General features: G+C 41.4%; 1 protein-coding gene across 1 annotated transcript in view; it reads right to left on the minus strand.

The window, feature by feature from the left end:
- Window positions 1-214: 214 nt before the first annotated feature.
- Window positions 215-22,025, minus strand: part of VSNL1 (visinin like 1) — an 86,362-nt gene continuing 64,551 nt past the window's right edge. Inside the window, exons 3-4 of the mRNA XM_057374302.1 lie at window positions 1,894-2,109; window positions 215-1,006 (exon numbers count right to left, since the gene is read on the minus strand). Of these exons, the coding sequence (XP_057230285.1) occupies window positions 809-1,006; window positions 1,894-2,109 (414 nt within the window). The 3' untranslated portion in view covers window positions 215-808. The remainder of the gene's footprint in view (window positions 1,007-1,893; window positions 2,110-22,025) is intronic.

The raw sequence follows: 22,025 nt of genomic DNA on the forward strand, positions 1-22,025 counted from the left end.
CAACCTCTGTGGAAGCTTTTGAAAATTCTGGCAAAGATCAATACACTTCCAATAAAACCTTTAAACTTGCAATAAAACAATATTTTAAACATTATATATATATATATTTATATATATTCTTAATTAAGGGGATAATTTTAGCAGGATTTTCTTTTTTTTTTTTTTTTTTTTTTTTAATATACTGCATTCCTCTGACATAGCTCTTTCCTTTTTTTTTTTTTGTTTTTAATATACTGCATTCCTCTGACATAGCTCTTTCCAGATTGAAGGGATGCAAATGTGGTAAGAATTAAGGCAAACCTAAAAGGCATGCAAATGAAGTACATTTATATCCACTGACAATACAAGCACGTGTGGATCAGACTTGGGAGCCCAGGAGCTCTTCCCTTCTGTCTGTCCAGTACTACTTTACAGCAGAATGGTGACATGATTTATAATAAACAGTTAACATTACCATGGGAATTCAGTGTCACTAACATTACTCAGTCTAGGAGACACAGAGCTAGCATCAGTAAAACAAGAACAATAAATAATATAATTCACTGCAGCACAGGCCTGCTGCACAGGCTTCAGAGGAAGAGGTTGTTATGAAATGACATTGCACACATCACGTTGTGGCAGTTTATTTTTATAATATATACTTTTAAAATTCTTTAGCAAATGACATTCTCATGCACACAAGTGTTTCAAACACAAGAAGCAAGTCCATTTATAGGTAGTCCAAGCAAATTTTTGTGTGTGTGGAAATAGCTGCAAACTGAATGGAACATTAAACTTCTGTGCAGTCTATGACGCGTCGTACACAAGCTCATTTTTGAATGTCACACTGCAGCAGTAATACAATGGATGGGTCACTCTTTGCAGCCTCTTTGAATTCATCCAGTGTGATCTGATCGTCTTTGTTCTTATCCATCTTACTGAAGATCTTGTCTACCCGTTGCTCAGGCGTCAGACCATCCTCATTCATTTTCATCATTATCACAGTGCCCACCATTTTGTAGATGGCCTTTGGAAAGAAACCAAATGGAAAATTCAATTTAATGTTTTGATGTGATCAAATTCTGGAAATATGTTCTAACAATAAAATGATTGCAAGTTTCTCTTAGGATTTTTTTTTTTTTTTTTTTCTTAGAATCCAATGTCCAGATACTTAAAATAAGGAAGAATATATTTTACTTTCTTTATTTTGATGGTTACATTTTACATCCCAGAATGGATTTCTTTGGCTTCCTGTTTCAGAATGTAGAACTATCATGACTTACCCTCTGGATCAATTGTTTAGTTGAAATATTTCACATAAATTCTGAATACTTGGTTTCAGAAGTCATCACCTTTAAATAGGTTTCTGTGTGTACATGTGGGCACAATCTGGTATTAACTACTGTGGCAAGTAGCCGGCAGATGACGAAGGCAGTAAACTTTATCCTTCCTCTTATATGTTGTGGTCATCTTAAAGCCCATCTGTGAGAGCTCACTTAAAATAGTGTGTTGTTATCCCTGTAAATTTCTGTAATCATCTGAAGTTAATCTCCAGTAAGGCTTCAGCTACTTGAGCTCCAGTCCAATAATTTCATGGGTGTCAAATGACTTCGAGATGGGTTTTGTAAATCCTGTGCTGGCTGTTCTTATGGTTAATCCATTCATCAGGAAGAAAAAAAAAATCTCTGGATATTTAAAAGCTTAAATGCACATATGTACTCCTCTGCAATTCTCCAAGATTACATCTATTAACATATTAGTGTGTTCATACCACTTGGGCACCAGTCAGTGCAGGATGAATTGTGCAGTGTGCATTTAATCAGACAGCCTCTGGTGTGCCTAAAATCTACAGTCTGAACAAGGAATCAGGTTTTATTAATGTTGTGATGTTTGTGAGTGTCACATTGGTCTTACCTCTATAATTTCCAGCATTTCCACTCTTGTAATTTTACCATCACCATCCAAGTCGTACATGTTGAAGGCCCAGTTCAGCTTTTGCTCAAAACTGCCTCGTGAGGTGATGGACAGGGCACAAATGAACTCTCTGAAGTCGATGGTCCCATCTCCGTTTTTATCAAAGGTTCGGAAGGCGTGCTGGGCAAACTTTGACGCATCTCCATATGGGAAGAACTGCAAAATATAAAAATACATAGAACTGTGTTAATGCAAAGCAGACAGCTGTGTACCTGCCTGCAAAACACCAAAGTGAGGCATTTATGAGGAGTGGCTGGTGAGCTTTGTGGGAAACTGAGGATCTGCAGTGTAAAGTTCCCTAACAGTTACACTGGAATGATTATTAAAAACTTAACTCTACAAAAATCTCTCAGGTTTCCACAAGCCTGTATTTGCAAATATATATAATGACACTTTAAAGCTAAATTAAAGTTTTAGATGAATCTTGAAACAAAGTTGGGTGTAAATGGCAGATTGTGTGTAATATTCTCTATGAAATACAGCAGCCAGGGTGCATTCTAAGAGAATTTTAACCAGCCCTTCACATGTTGCAACCAAGTATTTGTGTGGGATTGTTATATAACTTCATTTATTTAAAAAAAAAGTAATCCACACATAACATAAAAAACCCACATGAACATATGTTCCACTCTGCCAACCAACATTCAAGTACATAAGATGGGAACAGAGACTCAGTTAAACAATACAGTGCAACGTTTTTCCCACTTAATATCCTAACATCCTTCAGTGAACACTGCAACTGACTGTAGCTTAACAGAATATTTTAAATGACCATAACATGTAGGTTTTCAGCTGATGTATTTTCCCCTCAGGAGGTGTATGGTTTGAGACATTTGAGCTGGCAGTTGTTCTTTCTGGGGGCCAGACTCAAGAAAACACACCCCTAAAGAAAGGGGGTTTAGAACCAGTGCTGAAGTCTTATTGCAGTGCAGGGACCATACACAAGCAATATTTGTTTCTGTATGCCCAGCACAATTACATGGAGGTTTTCCTGCTCCTTAAATATAAACATGCATTACTCCCCAAATGAGAGCCATCTCATTGTGCTTTTTAAAATTCCAATTCTTAGTAAGTACTGCATTTAATAATGTTAAGCTTGAAGGAAAGTCTTCAGTGGCAGCTGAAGTGAATGGAGCTGCATTTTGCAATTTTCCATTTCCCCATTGTCATGGTTTTACTTGGTCTGATTTTTTTGGTGGTGGGGGRWYRGGAYCAAKAAACCACAAAGATGGCTGCTGTGAGAAGTCCTAGGGGGTATCTCCTTCTTCTTCTTCTCCAGCAAAGGGAGCCCTGCCCCCCTCCTGTGTTTCAGAGCCAATCCATCATTGGTTCTGAGGTTGATGGACAGGCTGACCATCAGGCCTGGGCCAATTACACAGGATAGCTACACCTCTGTGATGACGTATTTTGTAGTATTTAAGAAAGAATTCAAAACAAGATAGATGCTGCTGCCATGTTTAGGTTAATTGATAGCATGTAGTTTTAGTATCTTGCACTGGAAAAAAAAACAGAGCAGGAGGGTGAGGAGATGTAAGAAGAAAAATGGAGACCTAAAGATCACAGAACAGTAAGGAGAAGCTGTGCCCTTGCTGTGGTTCTCGAACGAACATGGAGGAGAGAAATTGTTCTTGAAAAGGACTATTTCCATCATATTGAGCGAGACCTGTATAGAGAAGTAAAGCGACCTTGCTGTTGAGGAAAAAAAACCCTGGCCTTTTGAGGACTGGACTGTATTTTGATTATGAAGCCAAGAAATAGAGAAGAGGTTTGCTCCCCCCACGAMGTTTTGATGTAGAAGAAGCTGTGTTTTGGTGTTCTGCCAGGAGGTTTGTGATAATCGGACTCACGTCGCTGAAAAAAAACAACATGGGCCTTGAAGGACATTTCTTTTCTCCTGCAAGGTAAAGAAATTCCTTTTCCTGCTATTAGCAGTTTACACTGATTGTATCTCGGAAAGGACACATCCCACAGCTGGAGCTGTAAGAATGTTTTCTCCTACAACGCTTGGACAACAGCTGAGTGTTTTGATCTGTGTTAGACTTTCATTTCTCCTGCCCCCCTGTGTGTGAAGGACAACATGGGAGGGGTGGAGATGGGGGGACTTGGAAAAAAGATATGGGTCCCCTGAAAGAATAACAAGCGTCTTAAATTGTCCATTTTATTTTTTTTTCTTCTCTTTGTAAATATCCCTATCTCTGTTTTCCACCCAGTGCCATTCTTAGTAGTGTGTAGTAATAAATCTGTTTTGCAACTTAAGTTATGCAGTCTGTCTGACTATTTGTGGAGCATATAGGTATCTTAACTCCCAATTATGCAATGTTTATCTCAAAGCCATAAATATTTCGTGTTAATTGGGTTTTCGCTCTCCCTTCTCCCTCTCCGGTGGGGGGGGAAGGGAGGGAACGTCGTGGGCACAGTTCAAACCACAACATTTTCTGGTGTTTCCGCCCGGTTAGGCCGGGAAAGGGAAAATCAGGCTTTAAACCCAGGACACCCATTCAGAGCAGTATCTTGCCCTAAAAACGCAAAACTTAGAGCTCAGCCAGCTGCTTTTACTGTGTGGCCATGTGGGTCATGTCAGGAGCCACGGCTGCGTTGCCACAGGGGTCCCAACCTTGAACTTTCTTTTCAGCTTTCTCTTTTCTCTAATATGAACTTTTCAGGCACCACTGTAGACAAGTAACATTTGCATTGCTGAAGAGGACTGCTACAATTGCTTCTCTGACTCAGTGACTCATTGCAAAATCTTCCTTTTCACTCCAAAAAGAAAGCAGGGTTAAATTTTACCCAACTCCATATATTGACAATATTTCCCTATTGTGAATTTCCCTGTTGTGATTTAGTACTACCGTAAATTGCTGTATTATCCTAGAAATTGTATCAAATATGCCCCATCTCACTTCCCAAGTATCTTTCTGGGAAGATATTTGAACATCTTGTGGAGGAACTAAGTGAGCAGGACTCTGTACCCACTCCAGTGGTAATTTATCATGTTAACATCTCTCTTAAAGTTGTGATTTTCCCATTTGGCTTTGTAAGGGTCAGCATCTGCCCACTGCTTCTGCTCCTTCTCCAAGAACTGAAAGAGCAATTGGTATCGACCCAAGCCCTGTGTCTGTTTTGATAATCAAAACTGATGGAGTTGTAAATACCTCCAGGTACTGCTGCAGCTCTTTCTGTACTTTCTGGCCTTAAATATGATCATGATTGGGCTCATCAATGCACACAAAGATATTTGGGTTCTCTGATACAATTCAGGATTACAGTGACTGCAGTTACCAGGCCTTGCTCGATTGTTCTTCTAGTGACAACCTCAATCTTTTGCCAAAAGCAAGAGCTCCCTCCATGGGAAGACTTCTTGGGCTCCCAGGCCTCCATTCAGGATCAGAACAAAGTTTGTGAATGTTATCCAAAACCTGAACATTATTTTCAGGTTATCAAAAATCCTCATCATTTCCTCTTCTCCATGATCTACCTCCCCCTCCAAATCCTGTACCAGCTGCAGATGCTAACATAGGTGATATTTAATTTTATGTGTATGTGTAGACGAATGTGCACTTCTCCAGGCTGAGAGGTTAAAAAACAGCCCTCGTGACCTGTATTCCACCACGAATTCCATGTCCCTCACCTTCTATTCTTGAGAACCTGCTGGCTGTTCAAAGCTGAAGACAAATGTTTTGCTTTTTAAATCTCTACTGATGACTATCCTGCAATGTATTTGTTACAGAACAAAATACTTCAAAACTTTGCAGTCTTCCAGAGCTGACTGTTGCTGAGGATGAGCCTGATCACTGTTCCTACAGTCTGTATAGAAGAAAGGTGAATAACTGGAGGGAATTGGGACTGTTCATTGCCCAGAAAACCAAACCACAGAAATGGTACAGACTGGCGAGACCAAAGAACTAAATTACAGTGAAAAAGGACACCTACACAAATGGCAAAGAAGTGTCAGACACCCAAAAACCTCTAAGAGTCCAAGAACAAAGCAGGGAATTAGGCTGGGCCATGGAGGAGATGGTGGCTGGAGATGCTGAAGACAATTTCTAAATGATTCTGCAACTTATCACTCAGTGTCCCACTGGAGGACCAGCAGCAAGCTGTGACTTCCTCGTTGCTGGGCACACCATTAGCCTCATGTAGAAGGGAGAAAAACATTCTGCAATTTTTTTATTGCAGACAAGACCATGATTTTTTCTCTTCGGAGGTGAAGAAGACAGTGGCACTGCTCAGAGCTAAGCCTTGGCCTTTACAGCCTCACAAGGTGCAAAAAATGAAACTGTTACCTTTTAAAATTTTTTTCCCCATCTGTCTTCCTGTAGGGAACAAACGCAGTAAAAGGTCCTTTAGGGACTGAAGGCACTGTTCTCCAGTCTGTACCTGCTGATTTGTATTATTTTTAGCTCAGAATAACTCAAAAACATTGTCAAAACTTGTTTAAAAACCGACTTGAAGATTTCCATTGGCCTGTTTTGAAGCTATTCATAAATAAGACATGAAGTAAAAGAAAACTAAAACAATTACAGAGCGAAAGAAGCCAGCTCTGGTAAAACATTATTTGATTATCAAAACATAGTGAAGCCTTACCAAAGTATGAAGGCAGAGGTTTTAACTACTTTCAGAGCAGTCTAAGCCAAGTGGCAATGGGAGACAAAAACACCCATTTTTTGTCAGAGAGAATATGAGGAGGGTGGTTTAGTCTGCCTCTGGCATGAGCTTGGTGAATGCTTCAGAAACAAACAATGAAACACAACTGGAATTTTCAGATACACCCTCAGCCTTCAGTGTTCTCTGCAAACCCTTGACCAGGTGATCAATCCACACATGAAAGCAGTGAGTTCTCTTTTACTGCAACCTACCATTGTAAAGGGCACTCTGAGCACCAGCTTTGTCTCCTCATTTACTCCTTTCATCCAAAAATCAAGATAAACAATATCAGCCAGCTCCATGGGTGACCCAATACTGCTCATTCCTTTGTTCCTTCTCTAGTCTCATCTAGTAAAATGCTTTCCCTGCTTTAGAGAAAGTGGCCCCAGCACATGCCAGCAGTTGGAACTAGATGATCTTTAAGGTCCCTTTCAACCCAAACCATTCTGTGATTTATCTCTTGCTTGGTTTGTGTATTTCCCAACTGGTTGAATCAACATGCAGGGGTGTGAACAAAATGTTATCTTTACAGTACATGGCTAATTAGGAAAGGAAAAAGGCAGATAAAAAGTTTCCTTAATCTGCTTCTAAATTTTGTATCAGAGGATTGTCCTGCAGATTCTTAGCCCCTGCTGTGTTTCTGGACACCATTCTGGTGTATGAGGGGCATTCAGACAGTCCTGAAATCAGAATATCTAGCAAGTAACACCTACAAATTGTACATAACTCTCAGGGAAACGGATCAAATACCTGGAAATATTTATCTGCTTGGCTGCAGCTGCTTTAGCCTCTTTGAAGTGATGCTCTTCACAGGCAACTCAGTGATCATTCAAATCATATCTGGGAGGGAATTATTGCAAAAGCATAAAGCATATGCTAAAACATATGGCTAAAATTTTAGCATATGGCTAAAACATACAGAAAAAAAATGCAAAATCAACTCCCCCAAATTCCCCAGTGATGAGGAGGGGTTGGGAAAGAGAAGGGTATCTTCATCCTTAAACAGGATGGGGTGGAGCAAACCTATAGGCTGGTCTGAGTGGTGCTTTGTTTCCCATGTGATGTTTTATCATGGTTGAGATGCATTTCTATTAAAAAGGAACTTCTGTTATAAAACAGAGAAAACCAGAATTAGACAGTGTACAGAAAGCAGGGCACACTGCCTACACATGCCCAGGTGACAGCTTGGTCACTGATGTAAGGTCACAGCTTCCAGAGCTGGAGTGGGAGCTGCAGCACAGAAGAGGAGGAAAGCAGGAGATGGCACAGGGCTCCTGTATCCCAGGCTTGGAGAAGATGGAAGAAGCAGCTGCTGATTCCCCTGTCAGAGGAGAGGTCCCATTTGGGGTTCAAGCAYTACCAGCTCTGCTGAGAAGGGGAATGAGAGGGCACAACCAGGGCAAGGAGCAGCACAAGCATTGCCAAGGGCCAGCACATAAAAACAAGCCAAGCAGTTGGCTCCTGTGGGAAAAATCTTAAACAATTGATACTGTTATGCTTCAGGAAGGACTTACTTTCCCTTCTTTATTAGGGTTTTATTTTATAAGTTGGCTATGCATCCAGATTATATTTGTAAGTACAGAACATGAGCACTCTGAGAATCAGAAAGTCTGGCAGCTTTTGGATGCCCAGATAGTTTTTTTTTTTTTTTTTTTTTTCATAGCAAACCTCCTTAAGCTGAAATCAGATGTTGACAGCTGCTGGTCTTGCCTGGCCTTACAGCTCCTCCGAACTGGGGAGGATGCCTGTGATGATGGGGAGCAGGTTTCTCTTTGTTAATTTTCCAAGAGGATAAAGTTCTGGGCTCCTGCCAGCAGCAGGAATTGATTTAGAGAAAAGATAATTGAAATTTACTACAATATACTGTGCTCTTGCACTTTATGTGTGAAGGCACGAGAAGGGGAAGAGATGTCCAGGCTGTGACTGCCAGGACTGGGGAAGGCTGTGCCACTCAGGGTGACCTGCAGGGCTGCAGCCTTCCTTTGCACCGCCTCTTTGTAAAAAACTGAAAATGAATGTAACGAGGGCATAACCAGATGGGCACAAAAAGACACAGGCACACATCTGTCCTTGTTCTGGAGAGATCTGACTCTGCACTCTGCAGCACATCTGCAGTGTAAGGTACAAATATCCTTCCTGGGAATCTGCCTCAGCCGCCTGCCAGAGGGTCCCAAGGAGTGGCACATCCACAGCTCTGGGTCTGTGGGTTTAGCAGCAGCTAAACCATGGGGCTGAGACTCTGGAAAAGATAACCTTGTGGAACACTGAAGATCAGAGTCCAAATGTCTCCTTAGATCCAGGACTCGGTTCTCCACGTGTAAATCTGTGAGCTGTCCCCACCTCAGAGGTGCACAGGGAGGATAAATACAGAAAAAGGTTTTTGATGGTTTCAGATGCTGCAGCAGTGGAAGCCACAGAGCTGGCAAGAACTGGGGAGAGCTGCCAAACCTCGTGGATGTTTGCTCATGTCCCTGCTCAGTCACTTTAAYGCTGTGACCACGTGTGTGTGCACAGACACACGGCAATGCTCGTAAACAGCTGTCAGTTCTTAACATGAAGAAGAAATATTTAGATGAGCAAGAATGCAACTTCTGTTCTTCACCTGGAAAATTCACAACTTGTACAGGCTGAAGGGATCAGCAAAGAATTTGTGCCTCACCCAGACCTCCAAAGACTGTGACCAGCCCTTACATTATGGCTGAGGACTAAGCCGCTCTGTCTTGCAGGTGTTTTTAGCCACCACAGAAATACTCATCTGAAGAATATGAAGAAGAAATATTTGAGTATTTAGGAGCTGACCATGAATTATCAATASCAGAGATCAGAGAATAAGCACAAACCACAGGGTAAGGTGAAAGAGGACTCTCTATAAAAAGATTATGCCAAGAGATTGGAGGGAGATGGATGGGAAAAGAGAAGCCAATGCTTCTTCATAAACACCCATCTGGCAGAGTCTACCTCTAAAAAAACATCCAACCTGAAAAGTTAATCTTTATTTTCACATTTGTGGGGAATTAGTCATTAACTAGCAGGAAATGAATCGATTTTCAATCCCAGGTTTTCTCTGATTAGATTTGGACAATAAGAAACTTAATTGAGCTGTGGTAGTGCTATAGGTCAATACACTAGCAGCTCAGTTATTGCTCAGTGCTAATAAAAAAAAAATCTTTAGAGACAATTCTCATCAAAACAATTAGTATTGCTCGTCCTTAACAYCACAACTACCACTGATTAAATGTTATTTCTCTTTGATCTTCCTTAGCTGAGCAGAGCACTGGAACACTTTATTTATTTTAAGTTTGGCACAATCTTTCACTACCCCAAGGTCAGCGACAGCACAGGGTTATCAGGATCCTGCTGTATTGTGGCTGTGTCCCAGCCTAATTACAGCTTCCTTTTTCTTGACACCATGTTATTTTTCTAGGGATTTTGGGACCATACCAAATGGAGGATACATTGGGACATTTCCTTTTTATTTCCCCTCCTTTTTTTTTTTCCCCCCAAGTAAAGATCATCTGGGTCTTTTTCATTTCTGAAAGAGATTTTATTTTCCCAGTGAGTTTTAGTTCCAAAGGTTCAGAGTATTAACTTGAATGCTATGCCTGCTGTGTTGTGAAGTCCTTAGTGCAAATTTCCCAAAAGAACAGGTCTACAGAAGCATCACTAAGTGCCATTTCCAGCCAAAAAGGGATTTGAAACAGAGTGACTAAAGTCTGAGACAACCATCTCATGAATATACAGATGGAACAGCAGAAAAAAAATACTTGTGCCTGAAATATCTGACTGTCTCATATACTTATGTAATGTGTCCTCCTAAAATTCCACTACATATGGAGTTGTTATAGCCCAATACTGCAGAAAGAAARCTGCAGGAAGAGAAGGAAAATGGCTAGAACTGTTATTTCCCAAAGGGGAGAAGTAGGAAGGGAATGGAACAGACCCCAAAGTCAAAGGGGAGAGCTGGGAGGAATAGCAGCAATAGCAGCAATAATTGACATAACAGAAAGGAGGCAGGTGGGCAACATCTTGGCTTAGTTGTTTTTTCCCTGTTGCCCCTAGATGTATCCTACTGACTTTTATTTTCAGTACCAAGCTTGAAAGCAATCCAGCAACTCACAGAGGAACTGCACTGAAATGCGGTTTTGAATCATTTAAAAGGGGCCTGCATTTCCAACTGCTCCAAGGTYTGCCTCAAAGCTCTTCTTCTGCAATGAAGCTGACAGCAGGTAGGTTTTCAGGTAGACGTCTGAAAATTCTGTACAGCCTTACCTATGAGATTCATCCCTCTGTAACCCTTCCAGTTCTCTTATTATGGAGACTAATAATAATAATAATAATAATAAGTTTTTTAATACAGTGCAGTTTTAAGAAGACAGCCCTCCAAGATAATGTATTTTCTTCTGCATCTATTATTTTCAAAAAACATAAATCCTTCCAAGATTCCACATGTCAAGGCCAAGACTTACAAGCCCAACAGGATATAAAACCCTTGAAATACCAGCATTCTGGTGCAAAGGATCATGCCTCTGTATATAMACCTCTATATACCTAGAGAATCTATATTTGTGTATCTAGATGTATAAAGACATACATCAAGGGGGTGGACTAAATCAGTTCTTGCTTAGAAATGGGACAACACTGTTGAACTCACTGATGTCTAAAAAAACCCCATCTTTATTTWCATGAAGTGCTGTGCACATTTGCAGTTCCACATGGATAACTATTATTGTTGCTGTTATTGATAGTCACACTATCTAGGAATCTTGGCTGAGCAGCATTTGGATAACACCTAAAGCTCAACAGGTAAGAAAGATGAAAAGACGGTGCAAGAAGACTTTTAGTTGTAACTTGAAAGGATTTTCACAGGGGTGGGAAAGAAGACAGGAATGGCATGACCCACTGTGTCACCTTCTGGGAATTGGGAAGCTGTAGGGACAGGTCTGGAATAAACCACAGGAGATGGCAGCTCTCAGGTACATGGCTCCTTGGCTTTAGCTCACAGACCAGCTCCTCTAAGGGGAAGGGGCCTTGAACAAAGACTTTCAGAGGATGCCCGGAATCATAAGAAGGAGCACCACATTCTCGTTCCTTGTCTAAAATGGTGCAAGAAGGGAAGATCCTCATCACATCCAATTTATTTTTTTCTATCAGTTATGTTATTTTCTCTCTGTAGAAAGAGATGTAGAAAACCTCCCTGTGGGCCATATGGATAGCTGTTTTCACATGGAGATGCCATCTCCCTGAACACGCTGTTGCTGTGCTGGTATGGGCTGTGCTCAGCCAATGGAGACAAAGTGTGGATATTGACTCTAGTAACACTCAGCACTAGATGGTCTCCAGAGGTGTCTCCTCTTTAGGGAAGAGGCCAGCTTAAGAAGACAGTATCATCCCACACAGTAGATTTCTCCCAGGTTTTGTCCCAAACAACTCCAGTCAGCTCTTGGGGGATGCAGATTTTTGTGGATCTTCAGAGAGAGAAAATTACCCATGGATTCTGTTTCCTTGGTAGGGTAACTGTATTATCTCCTTCCAGAGGGTTTCTATGGGTTAACCTGCTCTTCCAGGTATCAGACATGATCACAAGGGCTCATTTTAGGGAAATCCATAAACCTATTACTATAAACCACTGCTTGTTGATTTAGAGCACTGCAAGTGAGAGGCAAGATTGCCYCCTCTCCTGCATTTGCCTGCTATTGCAACCTTAAATCCTTTAGTGCATGGTAACTTTGAATTTCAGCTCCCTTTTTCCATGATTAAACCTCTTGTATTACAGAAAAGCCAACTAGCTATGAGGTGACCTGCCACTTGGCTCCTTCAAGATCTTATCATTATTCATACACTTACTCTGCAGAAGACTTAACACTAGAATGCAGTAAGACCACAAAAAGGGATCRTATAAAATAAATTCCAAAATCTGCAGAGAATGAGTTGCCTTTAATTAAAAACTACCTTTTTCTAAAAAAAAATKAGAAAAACTATACTCAGAATAAAAGCATCAATATGCAGGCTTAAAAGAAAGCTACAGTCCATGTCCCTTCTTCCAGCACCAGGATATCTCATTGTATGCACTATTTGACATCATTAAAGTGATTGAAGTTTCAATAACATAATTAGGAGTCATCTCAAAGGAAGACACAACAAAAAGCACTTAAGCAGCACACTTCCCTGATGTTGATTCTCTGCTGCTTTATTTATCACAGAAGCTTAGTGTAGCTACATGTTTTCCTTTGGATTAAGTTTCCCCCTGTGCACCAGACCAGCTGAAGATCCCTGCACCACTTCAGTTGTGCATAAAATTCTGAGCCTGAAAAATGTAAAACTGAAATCTTCCCTGGAGTGGTGAATGGAATTTCATTTCATCAGATCTGTATGAATTTTTCCCATCAGCTACAAAAAAAAAAACCAAAAAAAAAAAAAAAAAAAAAAAAAAAAAAAAAACAAAAAAAAAAAAAAAAAAAACCCAAAAAAACAAACCAAAAAAACCTATAAAAAACTGGAAGCCCAACTAAATAAAATTGCAAGTAGCAAAATACAAGACCTATTTATAGACATGGCAAAGCGTAACTAGAGGGATGTATCATAATCAATGCTTCCAWTCCTCAAAAACACGCTGGAAAATGTGGAGTGATGCAATCTGAACTGCCCAACACTATAATTATGGTAACTATCTCACACTGGGGAGCAACTTCTACTTTTCCACATTGATTAATCAGTATGAGTAATAGATTTGAGCTTCCTCCCCCAAGTATTCTGGTAAACATGTTAAATAAAACAGATTGTAGGGTTTAATGAATATAYAACAACAGCTACTCAGTCCTTAGCAAACACACAAGAATACAGTAACAATAATAATGGCAAAAAAAGAATTCAGTGTTGGGGGGAGAACTCAAAGGAGGTTTGATTAGTCATATGTGCCTTCAGAGAAGTTCACTCTCTCATCTTTTGAGAGCTGCACAACGTATCATCCTTAATGTTCTCGTACCCTAGAGTCAATAAAGATGATTAAAAAGCTGCATAGACATTAATGGTTGGACAATAAACTGTGTAATCATGGCCAACCCATTACGCTACCAACTGCTTTCCAAAAGGGCTCTGGTTTATGCTTGCCAAGAGGGAGCCTCCCAGGAACACTGTTCTTGGTGAAATCAGTTCCCAAATTGTCCTTTTAAAGTTTCCAGCTGGGGGATGCAGCCCAGTTCTGACATCCACACGTTCCTTCCGATCTCCTCCGTGAGCTGACTGCATACAATGCTCCCTAGAGTCAAGCTGGTTCTAGAGGAACAGTAACAAGTACTTTACCCTTACTTGATGGACTCACATTTCATACCAGATGTAATTAAAGATAAAATAAAATGAGTTAATTCTAGTAAGACATTAAATTGTCAAACAAATGAAGAATATCAAAACCAAAGTTACAAGAAGATGAGACTTAAACAACAAAGCATTCTCTCAATTGTTTCCTGTTACCTCAGAGGTAACGGGCAGGCCTGTTCTCCAGCATGGGGACTTTTCTGAATTTCCTCCTATACAGCATTCCTTTCTCAACACACTCCTATCTTAGAGTCTTCTTGATGGTCAAACGATTTTAGAGGTCAAAGATCKAAACATTTAATAATCCATTTGCAARAGGCATCCAATGAACAACCACTCTCTTGAGGCAGCTGTCTCCAGATTGCAATGAGTTTCACAGAGCACCATGTGACATCTTATTTAAAAATATATGACAGGCCTGGCATTTCATCTGCTTCAGAGTTCATGTTCTTATATAAATAGGGCAACCTCCCCCTTCTTATAGCATGAGATCTTTATGGAGAAGTGGCAACATCTTCATAAGTTACAACCAGATTTCCTTGTAMAGAAATCACAAAATTCTTTGCATCTTTCCTCAGAGAACATCCAAACACCTAAGGGTGAAAAAAGCCCCGGAAATGATCTTGTACAGACCAGCCAGTCTCTGAGGAAGTAACAAATACCGACTGAACAAGAAACACAGGAGAATTTTGTCTAGTCCCTGTTAAACAACAGGAGAGAAGAAACCTGAAATATGGAACAAGATATGTCTAAGGAAAAACAGCAGCCTAGCAAGCTAATGGGTGACAATCCTTGGTGCTGTCAAAATACAGACAAGCCTATCTGCCAGGCTGGGTTTAGGCTCTGATTAGAAATCACAACACTGGCATTTCTTGCTGCACCTGGGATGGAACAAGGACACCTAATCCAGCTGCCAGGGCAGACTGAGCATCATCATCTGCTACGACTCTGGGAAGGGAGAGCACATGAGAAAGAAGGCAAAATCCTAAACCACAGCTCCAGAGCTCTCAAATTCAACATTTTCAGCACTCACCCAAGAAGACACCATTAGCATTTAGGAGCAGTATTTTGGGTTGTTTAAGTACACTGGAGAGAGAATCTATGAATGCAAATCAGAGACTGCTTTCTGAGGTAGCTCTGTTCTTCCTTTCTTACACGAGTGTTGGCAAGAGCCTGAACCTCCAATAACTCAGTCTCTCCTGTTAGAATGTGAGCAGACCGCCAACTCTTTGGAAGCTCCCACAGCTAAATGATATTTTCACAAAAGTCTGCCAGCTGGAGACTCCTTGTGTCAAGGTTTTGGCTCTCGCCATTTGGGAAACAGTGAGAGTATACTCGAAGCAAGCACTGAAAAAGGTAGATTTTTCACAGCTGTCTGGATTATTCAGGAAGAAAATTGTCTAAATTCAATCTAAATAAAGCCCTGCTGGCAGAGAGAGAAGGTCTCAAATTTAATAATTTCTACCTGCTGTCAGCATCAATACTTTTTCCAGCCCTAGTCCAAAATATCTGGCTTCTCTGGTTCACTACACTACTGACATCTTTTCTGCTGTGGAAAAGTCCTGATATCCAATTGGTGCCACAGGATCTACATCTCTCATCTGGGAATATACTGTCTTTTTTTTCTGCTAGCACTGTTTTCCAAAAAAAATATTTTTGTGAGGTGATGTGTTTAAATGGTTTGTCTCATTTAGCCCAACGAACACCAACCCAATGCTCCTTGCTCAATGGAGAGAGTTACTGCTGATAAATCTTAGTGGGCTGATAAATCCAAAAGTGGGTTATAAAGCCCAACAGCAGGCATGACCCAAATCCCATTCCAGGTGAGAACTTTGTGATTTCTTGGGGTTAKGAAGGATCGCATGACCACAGGCTGAATACATTAATATCTCAGTGAAGAGTAAGACTGTAATTCTCAGCTGAAACCTGAAGTGTTATTTTCTCATTCTTCTAAAAGTGATGATGTACCTATAGCACTTCCAGACTGGCAAATAAACAATAGAGTCCTGTGGGGTGTCCAGTAACGTGCACAAATATCTGCAATCTACACGTGTCTATTCTGACAGGGAGAGAAAGGGATGGTGTGGTGCTGAAGACGGAATGCAAATTTGAGGCCACAGTACCATGTGTTCGAGACCTGTCATGGAGCTGAAATACAAGTGAAGCTGTCACAGCAATACAATGACAGCCCAGCTCAGTACGCTCATGAAGTGACTAAAATCCAGGATGACTGCAGAGYGAAGCGGGGGAGAAAAGTTGTTTTTTTCCTACCCTGTATACATAAATAGGAAAGATCTGGTTGTTTTGTCTTGTGAGCACACTGAAATGTCAGTGTAAAGCAACAACTAACCTGAGCTATAATTATAGARTGGCAGAATATGTTGACTTCTCAACTGAAATGTATCCTTGGCTGTTTCTCTTGCTGCAGCAGAGCTGTGTTTTCACAAGAGGGCAATGTACATTTTCTAGTCACAGCAAACCAGTTAGTGCTTTTCCCCTGACAGATATCAACGCTGCCATTGTCTCAGGAGAGACAGCAATCTGTAGATGTAGCCAGCTATTCCAATTTGTAAGATGTGCACTTATTAACAGGTTTTCAATTTAAAAAAAGAGCTGTTTTCATGCCCACAGAACTCTGAGTGATCCCAAAGTGCTTTGCTGGCATCAATCTAATCCCACAACCTATGCACCGGGTGGACACCAGAGAACCTGCAAAGCCAAGGAACAAAACAAATGAGCCTGTGAGATCACACATAAATAAACCATCTACCAACTTTTACATCTGACCTACCACTCATTACTTTTTGGGTCCATCTGCTTGGGACTATCAGGTGAAAACAGCATGAAATTTGGTTTAAGTGTGCTTTAACAAAACTCAAATTCCCGATTAAAGGCCCATCCTGCCTTTGCAGGCTGAGTCCCCGTGGAAGCACAGCCCGTGTAAATGTACCAGGAGCAGCAGAGTGGCTGCCCATGTGTTACAGTCAAACAGCACATGAACAATATGCCCAGGACTGATGCCAGAAGGTGCAAAGGTCATGGTTTCAGTGCAAGGTGGTTATACAACATACAGAAATTAATTATACAATATACAGAAATTGGTTATACAACATACAGACATTGGGAGGAGCCACCTGTTATTCACACTGCATGCTGTGGACGCACATGACTCTACCTGGGAAGAATACCAAGAAGTCCAAACACAAACTATGAGAAACAGCATTTTTTGAATTTGGATAATGGAAAGGATTATCATATCTGAATTACCGACAGCTCTCAARCCATGAAAGCAAACAGCACATTGCTGAGAGGGCAGGCAAATACCTGGCTGCTCTGTGAAGCCCAGGAATTACAGTTTCCATGCAAAGCAGGTGAGATGCTGGTTTCCAAATACTTTGGATCATGAATCTGATCTTCTTCCAAGTTCTCCATGGAAAGGCAGTTTTTGGTTTTAGGCATTAGAAACAAATGCCAAGGCCAAATGATGAGCTCAGATGAGGCTTTTATGTCTGTGTTACATTTCTGAACAAGTCCCAACCACTTATCTAGTCATTTACATTTGAATACTGCGCCATTCACTGCTTTTCCATTGCACTGTTTAATGCCAGATTTTCAGCTTTACTGAAAGACTGAAGGTGAGGGAGAGTATGAAGTGTGAAGGACCTTCCAGGAGGTCCCACAGTGCAGGGCCAGATTCACTGGCCCACTCAGTATCTGATGTTGGGCTGCTAAAAGCTATTCAGCATCCCAAGAAGCTTCAGGGAATTGGCAGGGCTCTGGGGACTGGCAAATAGTGACCATTTTCACTGGAAACAGGACACTGGAAGGAAGGTCCCCCCCATGTTGCTTAGTTTGCATCAAAATCCTGTGAGCATGTCCTCCCCTGCCTGGTGAGCAGATGGAAGGAGGCTCTGGCACTGCTGTACCTTCAAAAGCCCCTTCCACCATCATCTCTTTTCAGTTTAASTTGAAGAGATAAAAGCAATTTAATCTTTCCTGCCTTCAACTTGAAGGTTTTGTTCTAAATATATTTTGACAGCAGAAATAAAGACAAAGTTTTAATAGAACTAACTGAACCACAAACTGAATTATGTATTTCCATTTCAGGAGACAATCTCRCTGCTAATAACATCACTCTCCTTCCAAAAGCATGCATGACAAGATTCAAAGCATTTCTCTGTTCCTTCACAGTGTTTGGCGTCTGGCAGCAGCTATGCAGCACCGAGAGCTGCCTSTTACACGTGTTTGTGTCATGTGTCCCACTCACTTTGTCCAGGAGCTGGGGTGGGACCATCTGAATCGCTGAACCAGTCTGTCTGGAAAATTCGTGTGCTAGAGGATTGAAATGCAGGCTGAACCCTGGCAACATCCCTGCTTTGGATCTCTGCCTAGAACCTTTATTTCTTCAGTGCTCTCTGGAAACATGCAGCAGCTGCAGGCTTTCTGTAGGACCCCCACACCAGCAATCTTCCCCCAGAATGGAAGCACATGGCAAGGCAGGGTCTAAACTGTACTGACAGCCTGGAGCATMTGAATTTCTCAGCGCTGGATTCTTTATTTGGCTCCCATCTTACAGAAACAATAGCAGTCACCAAGCAGCTTACTAAACCAGGGTCAAATCCTGAATAGATGCCTTGCTCACAGATTTGTTCCCAATTAGCCAAACACGCTCTGAAGTCACCAAAAATGCCAATCAAACAAAGGCACAGTTGATTTTGTGAGCACAAGGAAGGGGATTGAAAGAATTTACATCGGCTGCTAAGCATATGCTCTAATGACCACCACTGGAGTATTAGTAGTGACCTAGATGTAGAAAGCTTTGATCTTCTTACTCCTGGTTTATTATCCAGTTTCTAGATCTCTTAAGGTCAACCAGAGCGAATAAAAATTAGGATGGGTAGAAACTGTGTGTGATCCAAGAAAGAGGACCATGAAATATCAATCCCAGACATTTCACTGACTGAAGCAGGCAGACACCAGTAAACACGATTAATAAGAGCAGGAAACAGCATTACATTTCAAAGAACTCTAGGGGTGAATAGCTTGAGGAAATGAGATACAAAGTCTTTCACATGTAGGTCACCAGTTTTAATCCCGCTCCGGTCATAGCAAACTCGTCATTAATATCTGACAGCTGTCTGGCAGCCACTTAAGGATGAGATGGTGGTCTTTGTTTAATTGCTAGTGGTGTCTGCAAAATAAAACATTTCAACAGAACTGCAATGCWGTTAAAAGTCTAAGCAGGAAGGTCAAGGACTGACTGGGCATTGACAGAGGATCTCTACCCCCCTACCAAAAAGCTTCGTTTCCTATTAGTGTCAACCTGATATATCTCAAGGGTAATAAATCTTTGAGTGAACAGAGGATAAAGAGAGCAAAAAGCAGTTCAAAGAGAGCTGTGGTAACTCTGCTGCCTTGCACTCAGAGCAAGGGCCAGCTCCTTAGCTGGTGGCTCCACACAAATGCCAGCACAACACCAGCCCAGGGCTGCTCCCTGATCCTTCCAAARAGCAGCACAAATTCAGGACCAGCAGAAGTGAGGACACACAAGTGGAGCCAGGGAGGGAAGACAGAGAGCAGACATGGCCACTAAAAGGAGACTGAAAAGGAAGAAGGTGCTCTGAGCAAGCCCAGAGGGTGACAGTGCAGAAGATGATCTTAGCATGGCTCTTTCCCACATGGTTTTCACATCTTGGTGCAGTAAGAATTTAGGATGTGCACTGTTGGTCCCACTCTCTCTCAAGGCGGTCACAGAGGACACCAGGGGATGCAGGAACAGCCTGGCCCTGTCTCCCTAACCCACCCCTCAGCCATGGGTCTCTCTCCAGAGCCACAGGAGCTTGCCAGTTGAGGAGCACAGTGTGGGGAGAGGTTGAAGTTGGAATTCACAATTGGGATAAAGGGTCCACCCAGAAATGACGAGTAAACAGAACTCCTTATTGCTGCCTTTTCAAAGCATTTTCTTTGCAATAAGAGAAAGGTCTGGATTTCCAAAGCCCATGTGAAATACCTTATATTCACCTCAGGAAATCTGAGATTATTTTGCAAGACAAATCATCCCAGTTCTTCAATCAGAATAGAAAGCTCTGATTTCTATGTTTAACAACCAAAAATTATTTAAGTTTTTTTAAAAAAAAAATTAATAAAGGTCAGGTTCAAAAATTCCACATTGAGTCGTAAGAAGCGATTCATTTTTCCTTTTTGTGCCTTTGCTTTTTGGACAAAATTTATCTCACTTTATCTGTCCCAAACCCAGGTATTCCATCTCAGCTAGTTATCAAGTTTTCCTCAGCAGTGACTGAAGAGCAGCAGTCAGCTCCAACAGGAGATTGTTCCTAAACTAGGAAGATGTTTGCAATAGGTAGGATGAATTCTTCTCTCAGGTGGTGCTTGCTGGAGGCGCCCAATGTATAACCAGTTTAGACTCCCACAAAGTTAAGTAAGTTGTACACAATAATTTGTAACCTGGAGTGACTCTTCAATCATTTTATGGACATTTTGTGGGATAGTTTGGGTTCTGTCTTGATCAGTGTGCTCTTAAGGCTGTTATATAAAGCATAATACTTTTATGTGTAATAGTCAGATTGCCTGAAGGTTATTCATTTGTGAAAATCACAAATCAAATATGAGTCTAAAAAGAATAATATAGAGTTAAAAATTATGTGTTTAACTACTTCTTCACAATTACCAGTGCTGTTCAAACTGCTCAGAATAACAAACATGCCAGAAAGGGAGTCATGGGTTTTGTTTGATTTTTTTTTAAAGTGTTTTCCTTTTTAAACTCCTCCACGTGCTTTTGGAACTGTGTACATGACATTCAAGAGTCACATTTGCAAGCATTTTGCATTCAGTGATACCTTGTAAAACCCAGTGCTCTTTTATATCACATTTTATATTCCAAWCTAATCATTCACATGGCCTCTCCAGCTGTTACATAGGGACAGACTTCCCAACAGAATTAATTTTCCTCTTTGAATGCCTTCACTAAGCAAACAAATAAACARTGCAGAAATGTACTGAGGTAGAACAGCCCCAGGTGAGAATTTTCCAAATATCCAGGATAATTCTGCACARTACTTCCATCAGGCTGGAAGGCAACCACCACTAGATGGTGGTGGTGGATGCCACACACGGGGTACCGGGCACTTTTGGGGCAGCTTTCTCACAGATGTCCACTGTGCTTTCAAACACTACCCTGGCTCCCACCCAAGCAAGAGCCAAGTGCTTTAACTTGCTGCAGGCTGCTGTACCACTGTCAAAAGCTGCAYAACGGAAAGTCCTAAAACTCTGGAAAAAATGTCATGCCCAGTGTGAGACAACTGAGCACTGCAGGACATTGACAAAAACAAAAATGAGGAATTCAGGAGTTTCTCTAGGCTTCATTTAAAATAATCACACTCTGCCCCGTCATGCTACAGCTGCTTTTGTTGAATTTAGCTCCATAAATGGCAGTGGAAACCTTTTGCTTTCTCTCTCTTATGGAATTTACATGTTCTGCTGCTCTTCCTTCAAGCAATGTAATTAAAAAGCCTGCTTAGCATAATTAATTTTCAAACAGGTTGGATGAAATGGGATTGCATCCCAAAGGCTTTTTTCAGCACTAAGTGGAACGACTTCTTCAAGTATACTTTAGTCTAGAGTCTCCTGTATATAAAATTCTTGCATTTTGCATTTTAAAAGCTCTTCATTTTGAAAGGTGCCACAATTGGCAGCCCAGCTCCGACTTGGGCTGCTGATATGGACTGAGATTATACAGCCCATACTGCAAACCTCATCCCCAGAGCATCCAGTCCTGAGCAGAGGGAGGCTGTGCAGTCAACAGCTCCACCATGTCAGAGAGTTTTTTCTGAAAACAACTTCTCTTCCTCAAAAATCCTCACTCCAACCTGATCTGAAACAACATGACATTTTAGATGTTAAAGGGAATATTAGAATCAGCCCTGCACAGCCAGCCAGAGGAATGCTGAATGAACAGGGGGGGAGGAACACTTTCCCACAGGGAGCAGCTGAGACCTCTGCTCCTGTGCCACCGCTCGGATCAGCGGCTGTCGCTCCCCACCGAGAGCTGCTCTGCTGCCTGCACCAACACTTGGCATTTATTCCTGCCTCATCTGTAA

The sequence above is a fragment of the Malurus melanocephalus genome, unplaced genomic scaffold (genome assembly GCF_030028575.1).
Source record: "Malurus melanocephalus ecotype Western Australia unplaced genomic scaffold, MMel_1.1 scaffold_222, whole genome shotgun sequence".
In the NCBI taxonomy this organism is placed as follows: Eukaryota; Metazoa; Chordata; class Aves; order Passeriformes; family Maluridae; genus Malurus; species Malurus melanocephalus.